At 34.0% G+C, this 11,421-nt stretch overlaps 2 protein-coding genes across 2 annotated transcripts; one reads left to right on the top strand and one right to left on the bottom strand.

The window, feature by feature from the left end:
* Window positions 1-1,758: 1,758 nt before the first annotated feature.
* On the top strand, window positions 1,759-5,922 carry LOC129910482 (putative peptidyl-prolyl cis-trans isomerase dodo). Its single transcript, XM_055987885.1, has 5 exons — window positions 1,759-1,972; window positions 2,097-2,170; window positions 5,337-5,471; window positions 5,545-5,641; window positions 5,703-5,922. Exons 1-5 carry the CDS (start codon window positions 1,909-1,911, stop codon window positions 5,810-5,812), a joined length of 480 nt encoding a protein of 159 aa, XP_055843860.1. The 5' UTR covers window positions 1,759-1,908; the 3' UTR covers window positions 5,813-5,922.
* LOC129910481 (protein penguin) lies at window positions 5,836-11,421 on the bottom strand. The gene is made up of 8 exons (XM_055987884.1): window positions 10,931-11,421; window positions 10,718-10,874; window positions 10,406-10,651; window positions 7,804-8,097; window positions 7,339-7,741; window positions 6,367-6,479; window positions 6,167-6,307; window positions 5,836-6,111 (listed from the first exon to the last, which is right to left on the bottom strand). Exons 1-8 carry the CDS (start codon window positions 11,326-11,328, stop codon window positions 5,941-5,943), a joined length of 1,923 nt encoding a protein of 640 aa, XP_055843859.1. The 5' UTR covers window positions 11,329-11,421; the 3' UTR covers window positions 5,836-5,940.

Below are 11,421 nucleotides of genomic sequence, written 5' to 3' on the forward strand. Positions count from 1 at the left end.
GTCATTTACGACTTTAAGTGATTGCACTTTTTTAAAGCCATCTTTAAAATGCGGGTTTTCGGGCCAAAGATTTGGAGGTTCTTTGAGAAAACTTGTGTCTATTTTCAATCGGCTGAAAAAGTTCAATGTTTTTTTGTTCACAATATTTTTTAACCCTGCTGTGACAAATTGTTCATCTTCATGTGTCTGTAGCTTTGGATTTACTATTCTGTTGGTTTCCGTTTCACTGGTTTTCAAAATTATGTTGGCCGTTTCTAATTTTTCGCCATCTCGTAAAGTTAGGTCAAAGAACGCCAGACCTGCCAGCTCTGAACTCAAATACCATAAATGGTTTGAGAATTTAGCAAGAGCCTTCTCTGAAATATCTTTGTCTATCTTGCGGTATTCAATGTTATTACGCAAAAGATCAAGATCTTGTTTAGGAGCCAGATAAGCTCTTGGGGCATTAAACCAAGCAAAAGTTTTTCTTGTCGAATGTAAGTTTGATTTTGAAACTACAACGTCAATTGGATTTTGCCCTAGTGCTTCTATTGTAGCTATAATTATGTGAAAAGCATTTCTATCAGATGCCTTACATCGATCCAATAACATAGAAAGTTTCATTGTTAATAGCTCTTTGACCCCACGACTATACCTCATACTTTTGCTACCCGAGGGCCCAGAGATAGAGAAACATCCATTCTATCCCAATCCGCAGAATAAAACAGTTAAAAAAAGGTTTAATTTTAAATCGAGTTTGCACTTCAGCTCTTTTTGAGGTAAGTACTGAAAATTTAAATTGATGACAATATTTTTCGTTTTTAGTAAAACTAAACAAATTTAGCATCTGAATTATGTGTAACAACACTACCTTTAATTTAATATATAAAAAGTGAAAATAACCCGATTTGTTTGGGAGCTAGAGCTAATTTTCTTGGAAAAACAGTGAAAAAACAGAGATTTTTGATACTTTGAGCGAGTGTCGGCACCATTTAGAGTTATCCAATCGAGCTGAAATTTTGGCTATCTAAAAATCTGCAAAGGCGGAACATTTTATGGGGTTCCCCCGAAAAAAATTCGACAAAAAATTTTTTCTATGGGAGTTGCGGTCACTCTAGTATATATATATACTAAAATTTTCTTGTATATAAACCTGAACTGCGGTTCAGCTGACTCTCGATTGATCCACTACTGTACAACCCACTCAAAGTTGAACCTGGTTCAAGAGTTAACTCGAGTTCAGCTGATCCGTGGGTTAACCCTCAATTTGTACAACTGGCCCTCCCAACAAACATTATTCCTTCTATAAAGCTTTACAGGAGCAATGTTAACACCTGTAAAGCTTTATAGGAGCAAATTTGTTAGTCGGGCTTACAGGTGAAAACATTGCATACTTACAAGAACCTCTTGGAACAGGTATATAGAGGCCTTCTGTCACTTGAAAATACAAGGCTTCTTTAGAACGGTTCAAACAGGTCTTATTAAGGTCTTCTTTAACTGATATTTACAAGGCTTCTTCTTAACACTTCTAGATAGCCTTAAGGAGACCTCCTTTCTTACCAAAATGGATGACTTGAGTAAGTAAGCCTTAAACTAAACGTATACAAACTATAGCTTGTCGAATCGAACAAAATGGACCTTATGCAAGTAAAATTGTTAATTGGGACTACCACCTCCAATGGAACGGGGCTTTTGTTGTGATGTAGATTTTACCTTATAAATAATTACCTGAACAGATGCTTATTATTTGGCACCATTGTTCATGCAAAATTTTTTTAGGCATCACTTTCACCAAACAGCCTGTCACAAATTTGGAAGCCTCCAAAAAAATTTCCTTCGCAAAAAATCTGCAACCGCATTTAAAGAAGAATACAGCATTTTATTAAAATAAATAAGCACAAATTAAACTAAAAACTTATCAAAAAAACAATGTCTGATACCACAGAAAAGACTGTTCCCGAAGGATGGGAGGTCCGCACAAGTCGATCCACAGGTACTGCAATAAATTTAACAAAAATGCCAAATCAATAGACCGCTTGTGTTTTGATCAGTTTGTTTAATTAATTTTTGTCTATTAAAATAAGCTATAAATATTAAATTAAATGTCTCAATTTCAGGAATGACTTATTATTTAAACATTTATACAAAGGAATCCCAGTGGGACATGCCAACGGAGCCAGCCGCAAAGCAGGTAAAAATGTATACATATTTATTTAAATAACCACAGGGATAGTCAATTATAGGTACTCACTCGTGTTCGATTTGAAAACTTGCGGCTATTGAGTGCCATTTTTTTTCAGCAAATCCAGAAGCATTTTTCTGTGCAAAATGTATTGATCATTTCAGCATGCTTCTTAGGAATTCTTCACATTCCAAGATAAAGTCATGCGTATCTTATTCGATTATTTTAGGTGTAGGTAGACATTCAAAGTAAAAACGCTCAAAGTTTTAGATTTGAATAAGGACTAGGTTTTGGTACCTGAACTTTTATGAAATATAGTGAGGTCACTCCTTGGTTAGGTTTAGAATAGATGATGACTGATGAGACGGAAAAGACATCAGTGAACCTATTGCATTTCCTGGTACGGGGATCAAACAGTTGAATATTAGAACCGAAAGAAAAGAAAATTAGAAGTGGTTGAAAACCATTTTTTACCGAATTCCAAAATTCTAATTCTTTTTGTATTGGAAAGCTGGTGGCTGCAATGTGGTCCCATTTCAATTTCGTTCAGTTTTAGCAATAGGAACTATTAGAAAAACCATAAAACCCAGTTTTGATCCATGGAAGTCGGTTTTGTTTTTTGATAAAAAAGATTATTGTTGGTTTACTCGACAAGGTATTTGGGTCATAGGAGTAGTTATTAGTAGAGATGCCGCGAACATTGATTTGGCCGAATACCGAATATTCGGCCACACTCATCGGCCGAATACCGAATATTCGGCCCACGATACGTGCATTTATCTTACTCCTATGTGGCTTTTGTCATGTTATTATCTGTATTTACTGTATTGAAAAAAGTTGTTTTTATTAGCCAGAACTTACCATTAGTAAATTTTTATATGCTAAAATAACAAGTTTTGTATTAAAAAACATTTTTTGTGATTTAGGTCTTTTTAATCGGCCGAATACCGAATATCAAAAAAATTGGCCGAATACCGAATAGTGGCCGAATATTCGCGACATCTCTAGTTATTAGTCTAGGTTTATTTAGGGTTTACAGGCTGATGTTTGGTATACAGCTTGGTGTTAAGGTGGTTTACAATCTGTGAAAAATCCTGAACTTTCCTCTTTCCGCCAGTCTCAATATAAGAGCCAAAGGTCAAACGGTAGGTTTTAGACAAAAATCATGCTCTACAAAATTATAGCTGAGGTTTTTTTTACAAAAATTTGTCATACAAAGTTTTCTTGTATCACGCACCGTTTAGAAATTATATCGGGATCATGACGTTATCTCGAAAGACTATCAGCCCAATCGAGGTATCCGTTCGGAGAAATTTTTTTCCCGATTTGTTCGAAATCGGAGAATTTTCTATCGAGGTATCCGTGAGACATGGCCCCCATCAACGCATTGCGATGAAGTCTGTTCAGCAAAGACTTTTTGACAGTTGTGCTTTGAATTTCATCGGAAATTCTCCGACACAAAATAGTTAAGGAATATTTTCAGAAAAGTTGAATTTCACAGAAAAAAAATATAAAAATGTAAATATAATTTTGATTTTTTGGTGTAGATTAATAAAAAACAGCGACAAGGCCTCTGCAAGAGAGGTTGGTTGAAATTAAGAAGACTTGAGCATCACAAGAATTTTTATTTATTGAATAAATCACGAAAAATAAATAATTCTATAAACCAAATATCAAAACCAATCAAAAAATGCAAGTTATAACTCAACGAAGCTAAAAATAGATATAACAAAAACTTATGAATGTATTTTAAAGACTTGAGTTGTACGCAAAACTTAAGGTATCCAACATAGTAGCTCCTTTTTTCCTTTATTTGTAACAATTTCATTAGCTTTCATTTTAAATATGTATAACCTATCCACCCACGATGTTATAACAAACGACCTCAAGGAACACTAAATTCAGGTACATGGTGTCCAAATCACGAAATTTGTTTATGATCGCTCAGTTAAATGTTTACTCTCTATAGTAGGTACCTATCTATAGAAAAAAGAACGATCCAATGATCGATTGTTCAAATATTGAGCGATCTGGGTTCTGTTTTTTAAAGTTGAATAGAATGTTTACTAGCCAACCTGGCTTTGGTAATGAGATGACTAATGAGTATTTATAAAGTAGAATTAATATATTAATTTTTGAGGCAATGGTTATCATTTGCGCACGTGAATGATAACCACTGTCTCAAAAATTAATATTTTAATTCTAGATTTTTGTTTTCGAGATTTTTGCTTTCGAAAACCCATTATATCAATTCAAACTCGCATTATGTTTTTCTTGATATTTTAGTATGAAATGTTGAAATGTTGTAATCTCTAAACAAAGGTTGTAAACAAGTGATACAAAAAAAAACTGTATAAGACAATTTTTTATAAAAAAAAACCTCAGCTTCAATTTTGTAGAACATAAGTTTTGTCTAAAACCTACCGTTTAAAAAATAAAAATATTGTGACCCCTTATAAAGGGACTAGCGGACGGAGAAAACTTCAGGACTTTTCAGAGATTTTAAACCACCCTCACACCAAGCTTGTTCAAAGATTTTAGATTTTAAACTATTATATTCGCGATTACACATATTTATTTTATTAACTTAACGGACTTACCGCGATTTTTTGTAATTCAAATTAATTGAATAATTTATTCCCGACATTTCGACAAGATTCCACTTGTCGAGGTCTACCCGTGAAATTCAAAAAACATATTTTTCTTTATTTTTTACTGGATTTTCGTAAAATGTCTAAAAGTTTGTTAATAGTTTGTTCTTTGAATTTTCGCATTCATGCACTTGAAAACAGCTATTTAGACTTTTTATTTTGATCGCTAAAATATACGCTCTTGACATTATAAAGGGTTAATCCATAAGTCTTTCAATATCGCTATTAGCCATTTCTTCAAGCTATTTTTTCGGCCCATACGTTAACCTTTTAAAGGCAACTAAATTGCCCACAACTTAAGCCTTAAATGCTTAAATGATTACCTCGATGGAGGCAACAGTTTAATTTTATTATTAAAATACAGCTGTTGAAAGACTAAGAATTTTCTGAGCTCGAAATTTTAGCAATGTGGAAATTATTCGTCAGATCAAGAAAAAATTAATTTGTCAAAATAATTATTCCGATCTCTGTATATTAAGGTAAATCATGATACTTGTTAAAAACAAATATTTTTTATTCTTTAGGGTCCCAATGAAGTACGTTGTTCGCATTTATTAGTAAAACACAACAAAAGTCGACGACCAAGCTCCTGGAGGGAAGAAAACATCACACGTTCTAAAGAGGAAGCACGTACAATTCTTGAAGAATATAAGAAACAGGTAAAATAGTTTTTTAAAACACATTCAATTATTCCATTATATCTATGTATAAAATCTGTTTGTGTGTAAAAAGATTGAATCTGGTGAAGCTACTTTACATGAACTTGCTGAAAAATATTCTGACTGCAGTTCAGCTAAGCGTGGTGGTGATCTTGGAATGTTTGGAAGAGGTAACATTGCTTAAACTTTTTAATTAAAACAAAAATAAACAATAAACACAATTTTTTTTAGGACAAATGCAAAAGCCATTCGAAGATGCTTCCTTCAGTTTGAAAGTCGGAAAAATGTCCAAAATTATTGAAACTGATTCCGGTCTCCATTTGATTCTTCGTACACAATAAATACAAAACAAACACAAGTCACAATTAGTTGCTTAGATTAAACAAAAAATAAATTTCTTTAATTTAATCTCTTAATAACAACAAAAAAAAAAAAAGATACAAAATCAATGAAATATAAAACTTAAAACCTAGTCTTTAATTTTCTTTAACAAAAGTTTGCTTCCTGCTGTTTGGGTCTTTAAATTCTTTATGTTTTCTTCAATTAGTTCTCTTAGTTGTGTTGTTGATTCTTTTGCATTGTTTTCAATGACATTTAGGAGAACAAAGCAACCTCGATTATGTTCCAACCATTGTTTAACCTTGAATATAAAATATTTTATTAAAGAACTTATAATGATCTATGTATAAACTTACAATATCATCGGAAATAGTTTTTGATAAAATTGCTCCAAATGTCTCTTCTGGATTTTCCTTGGTTCTCTCTGAATCATGTTTGATAATTTTCTTGAGAGCTACGTGTAAGCCAGCGTCAATGATTCCCTCAACAGTTTCAGGCTAATGAAAATTATTTAATTTGAAATTAACAATACAGACAAAAAAGAACCTAAACTTACGGCTTTGGCTGCCTTCGGTTCCTTACTATTTTCTGTAACAGTAGTGGTCCAATCAGGCGTGCACATAAGATTGGCTAATGATTGGGCAGCATTTGTGAAGTTTGTGGATGTCACTGGAAGTTGCAGGAAAAAAATGTCAATTTTAAGTGCAAAAACTAAAAAATCTTTTCTGTGGAAATTGTAAAAGCAACAGATTTTAACAGTAAACTTGCGATATTCACTTTAATAGAGCACCTTGTCGCAACCAGAATCAGTGCCAAATTTAAATAATGACGTTGGTCTGTGCCAACAGATCAATAGACGAGAAATAATGTCTCATTAAGGGCATGGAGTTCAAAGGTCGGTTGAATTGCGTAAAGCTACTGAAATTAATGGCCTGCCGTCCGATTAAGTAAAGGTAGCGGGAAATGGCTTCTCATATCAGCTCTTTCAGTTTAATCGAAAAGTGGTGAAAATTCAGAAAAGTTCTTCCCATCCACTTGAACAGTTGCAATTCTTCTCAACCTCTCATATAAAATTTTTATAACTTTTTTTAGCATCTTCGGAGCTGACAAATCAACGATAGATACATTGTATTCAAAAGTCTAACCCATTGATTATGCTGATGATATTAACATCATCCTTCTAGTGTTTAAGAGAAAAAATCTACGAGCTAAATCCGGTCCAGTGTGTATTGATGAAGAGTTTTGAGCTATACGGCCTTTTAAAAGGATAAAAAAGCTGAAAACAGCGGATTAGTTTTTGAATCCAACACTGTTGGACAACAAGACACAGGAAGAACGCACCGAAGGTTGAGCAAATCTCCACCAACTTTGTTTGTTTACTTAATAGATCTAATTATGGAATGAATTCGTTTTTAATGAATACCTCTTCGGTTCCTTAAGAATTGTGGTACTTGTTCTCGTAATATACTACCCATTATTTATCCTATCAACCAATGTTAATCGACAAATTCAAATCCATTAAACTTACATTTATTTAATAAATTCGCTGTAACCAATCCAATATGACCATCAGCAAACCAAAACTCAGGTGCATCAGCTATGGCCTTTGCAATTGGCTCTTCGATTTGTTCAAATATCTCCTTCCTTCTTACTTCTTTGTCTTTCTTTCCGTACTTCAAACCTTCTTCAATGTACGTTGTAAAATGTGGATGGAAACTCTTTGTATCACCTGGCGAAACAAACCATTCAATAACTCGACGACCCCATTGATTGGCAGCAATTGTTTGTAATTCAGCAAGAATTGGATCGAAAAGAGCTTTTTTCGTAGCCTTGGTATCGTCTAATGCATTAACTACTGCAATTACAAACACATGACCATGTTCGTGGGTACAGATTTTAACCAAATGTTCTTTAATTGTCTTGATGATTGCCTGTGGAAAAGTTTTAAAAAAAAAATTAATATGAATTCTTAATATGAACAGATGTAACTTACACGTCTGTTTTTAGGTGTTGAATGCCAGAAACAAAGAACAGCAGCTTGACTTCCTTCTTTTGTGGTTACCATTAATGGTATCAGACTGGAGTACATTGTTACAGTCTCTTCAATTTTATCTTCTTCACATTCTTTGAGATACTCCAAAATAACTGCATGAACTAACGAACTGTCTACGAGGTTTTTGTTAGCTACATGATCAAGATTTGACTTCACTGAACCCAAAATAGCGGCTTTCATGTGTGTTGTTTCTTTATATGTGTCCGATAATTGTTTGACGGAATCATCTTTGGACTAAAAATAAAAATAAAATATTTTTGTCATATTAATCCTATCATGTACTTCTCGTTCGTTTCTTTATTATCTTAATAGATCAAAGTTTTACTGAGTGAAATTGAGATGTCTATACAAGTGGAATTCCCGGATTAAGGTTACACCATATGAGTCTTAAAAAAATGTTTCAATGGAAGAGAAAGAAGCCCCAAAAACGAAGTTCGATTCTTTGGAGATATTTCAATGTAAAAAATTTAAAAAAAAATGCGTATGATAGTCGGTTAATAGTCTACACGACTTCTGTGTCCTATAACTTGTTGTTCTATGTAGGCTATATAAGTTATTCTACAAAGGTCACGAAGATAGGAGTAATAATAACTGTTCAGTATGTCGATTTGGAACGTACGTTGAACGTGTTGATCAAACTAGTATAGACCCACGAGAAGAAACTTCAAGTTTGAAAAAAATGGAACTAAACTGAGAAAATTTATTGATATTGAGAGTGCAGCTGAAGAGTTTGCAAAACCACCACCGAGAACATCTTAATTCGACTCTGAGTTGACTGTTAATAGGATAGGGTAATACCATATTGGTAAGCTTTAGATCTGGAGAGACTATTTAAACCAGCTGCACACTGGTGAGGAGGATCAATATGGTCACAAGAAGTCAGTATAGATCATAGTCTAGACTCTTGAGCTTTAAACACCTGGCCAAAATGAGATGAAGGAAGCTATTGCCACGCTAAAATCAAAAAGGCACCTAAAGGTAGTGGACTTAAATATAATTTTTTTTAAAGAGGGAATATAAAGAAAACAAAAATTCACAAACTAATCTGGACAAAGGTAAGCATGTCTGATAGAAAACCTCAGTATCAACAACGAAAAAAGATGGTCGGACATTTATTAGGCAGTGGGGTCTATCGGTTAACGCGTAGGATTTATGGTTTGGATTGCGACAGTAGGCACGAAAAGATCTGGGGAGGAAGATGCAAAGATGAACTGTGCGATCTGTTCAATGATGAGTAACTATACGAGAAGATAAGATACGCATTAAGCGTTAAGAGTTCCCCCGTAACCACTGGTCCAATAATCACTGGTCTCCTTACGGGCCACCGTAAAATAAGCAGACACCTCAATATTTTGGGCCTAGTAAATAATGCTGCTTCTGCAATGAACAAGAAGAAACACCAGACCACATTTTGGGCAGTTGCACAAATACACCAAAGATTCCAACACCTGGGAGCTGTTTCTCGACAAGCTACATCAAGTACATTAGCTACATTTACTACATCGACGACCCCCAAAAACCAATAGTAAGGCTCCATTTAATATTCAAAAATACTAAAATTATATCCGTGAGGACCAATGGGACGGAGATTTTGAAGTTTAAAGTCGTTTATGTAGCTGATGTAGTTGATGTAGCTCGTCGAGAAATAGGCCCTTGGGTTGTTACAAGGCCGAAGTGAAACAATTACACTCTATGAAAATATTTCAAATACTCAATTTTCTGAAAGGAATTAAGTTAGAGGAAAAGATGTAAAATGAGGAACCAACTCAACCAACTTAAAAGTGAGGCGCAATAGATCTTATATCAATCAATCCCACATAAGTTCATAGCAATTGTAAAATCAACATACGATGGTTCAGAATGCCACGTCCTGCAGAGGAAGATCTTTTTTTTTACCCACGAGATGACAAATTAAATGACATCAAGAGTGAAAAGAGAAGCAGAAATCGTGGGCTCAAAGAATGGAGAGTTTTCAATATCTTGGAAATATGATGTCTACCTAAAGTGGAACCGAACAAGACAAAGCAGGAATAACTCTTTTAGCTCTAAAATCAAGCTTCGACTGCACCGCCAAAAGGTTAAATCTGAACTGCTATACAGATGCAACACTTAGAAATTAACATTAACCGTCACAATGAAGCGGAATACCTTCCTAAAAAGATGTCTACGAAAGAAGTAAGTATTTTATGGCCAAAAATTAAACATAGAGTTTCATAGGAGAACGGGCCAGGAATCCATTATACGAGAAAGTAATAAATGGCAGGGAATTGGACACACGCTTCGGTGTGGCAATAACTGCATTGCAAGCCAAGTAATGCTTTGCAACTCGTTGAAAATGGCATTAGAGGAAGGCATTAGAAAAAGGAGTTAGAAGACAGTATGATCAGCAACACTTGGGATGAGGTGGAGGCCGCTGAAGTACATGTCTCGAAACCGTACATATTAGCGCGCAGGTGTAGTTGAAGCCCTATGCTCTTGTAGGGATCACCGCGGACTTAAATCTGAAATCGTAAGTAGTAATTCTATTTTCTATTAAATTTACCTTTTTATATAAATCCCCATAAAACTCCTGACGCATGTACATTTTTTGCTTCGGATTGGCGTGATTCAAATAGGCGTCATCCAAAATCTTGCTCGAAATATTATGACAAGCTAATCGAACAATATTTCCCATAAAGCAATCAACCATTTTAGTTTTGATTTCTGTACTTCCATACTTGAACATGGTTACTACACAAAAGTGTGCATATTTTGAAACAGTCATTTCGACTACCTGTGGAAGGAGTTCCTAGAAAAATAAAAATGTTTAAACCTTTCTTTATTTTTATATAAATTGGCAAGACTTTTTACTTACTTCTGATATAGTAACACGTAGTGCTGGAGATGCACATTTTATCATACATTGAACCACACGAGCTGTGTCATGGGCCATAACAATTTTCTTAAGCATATCTCCCCTAACATGTTCATACAGCTGTGCTGCTAAACTAGTTCTATCTCCTGATTTTTTACTAGAATAGAAAATAAAGTAGTTATCATAGAGTTGACAAAATATTTTTATAAATACTTTTTAAGTTTTTCATAGATACGTTTTGCTTCAACAGTCACATCATATGAATCCTTGGTTTGTTTCCTCTTCAAGCGTAGTTCCTTTTTTTCCTGCTTGAATTTATTCCAATCTGTCTTCTCGGGCTTAGCTTCAGGGTCTTCTTTACTTTTACGTTCTCCTTTTGCATTTGGGAGTTTACCAGCTATTGGTTTAATTGGTTTTCCTTTGAAAACATTTTTTGGCTTGAAAGATTTTGATTTGTTATCTCCTTTTTTGTCAAATTTAACAGCTTTAGGTTCTGATGAACCATTAAATGGTTTTGGTTTATCTCCTTTTTTGTCAACTTTAACAGCTTTAGGTTCTGATGAACCATTTTCAGTAGATGGTGCAGAACGTTTTTTTCCTTTGACCATCATTTTGATGTATTTATTTAAATTATTAAATATATTTTTAAAATACTAAAAACACTTTTTCGGAAGTTATTTTATTTTATAGTTTCCACGTGCGAT

This window comes from Episyrphus balteatus, chromosome 2 (assembly GCF_945859705.1).
Source record: "Episyrphus balteatus chromosome 2, idEpiBalt1.1, whole genome shotgun sequence".
NCBI lineage: Eukaryota > Metazoa > Arthropoda > Insecta > Diptera > Syrphidae > Episyrphus > Episyrphus balteatus.

Bases quoted from the DNA above. Each gene is read 5' to 3' on its own strand.
- LOC129910482 (XM_055987885.1), top strand. From the start codon at position 1,909: ATGTCTGATACCACAGAAAAGACTGTTCCCGAAGGATGGGAGGTCCGC. The intron at 1,973-2,096 runs GTACTGCAATAA...TCTCAATTTCAG, and splicing joins CCGCACAAGTCGATCCACAG to GAATGACTTATTATTTAAAC. The intron at 2,171-5,336 runs GTAAAAATGTAT...TTTATTCTTTAG, and splicing joins CGGAGCCAGCCGCAAAGCAG to GGTCCCAATGAAGTACGTTG.
- LOC129910481 (XM_055987884.1), bottom strand. From the start codon at position 11,328: ATGATGGTCAAAGGAAAAAAACGTTCTGCACCATCTACTGAAAATGGT. The intron at 7,742-7,803 runs GTAAGTTACATC...ACTTTTCCACAG, and splicing joins CAACACCTAAAAACAGACGT to GCAATCATCAAGACAATTAA. The intron at 6,480-7,338 runs GTAAGTTTAATG...TGCAACTTCCAG, and splicing joins AGCGAATTTATTAAATAAAT to TGACATCCACAAACTTCACA.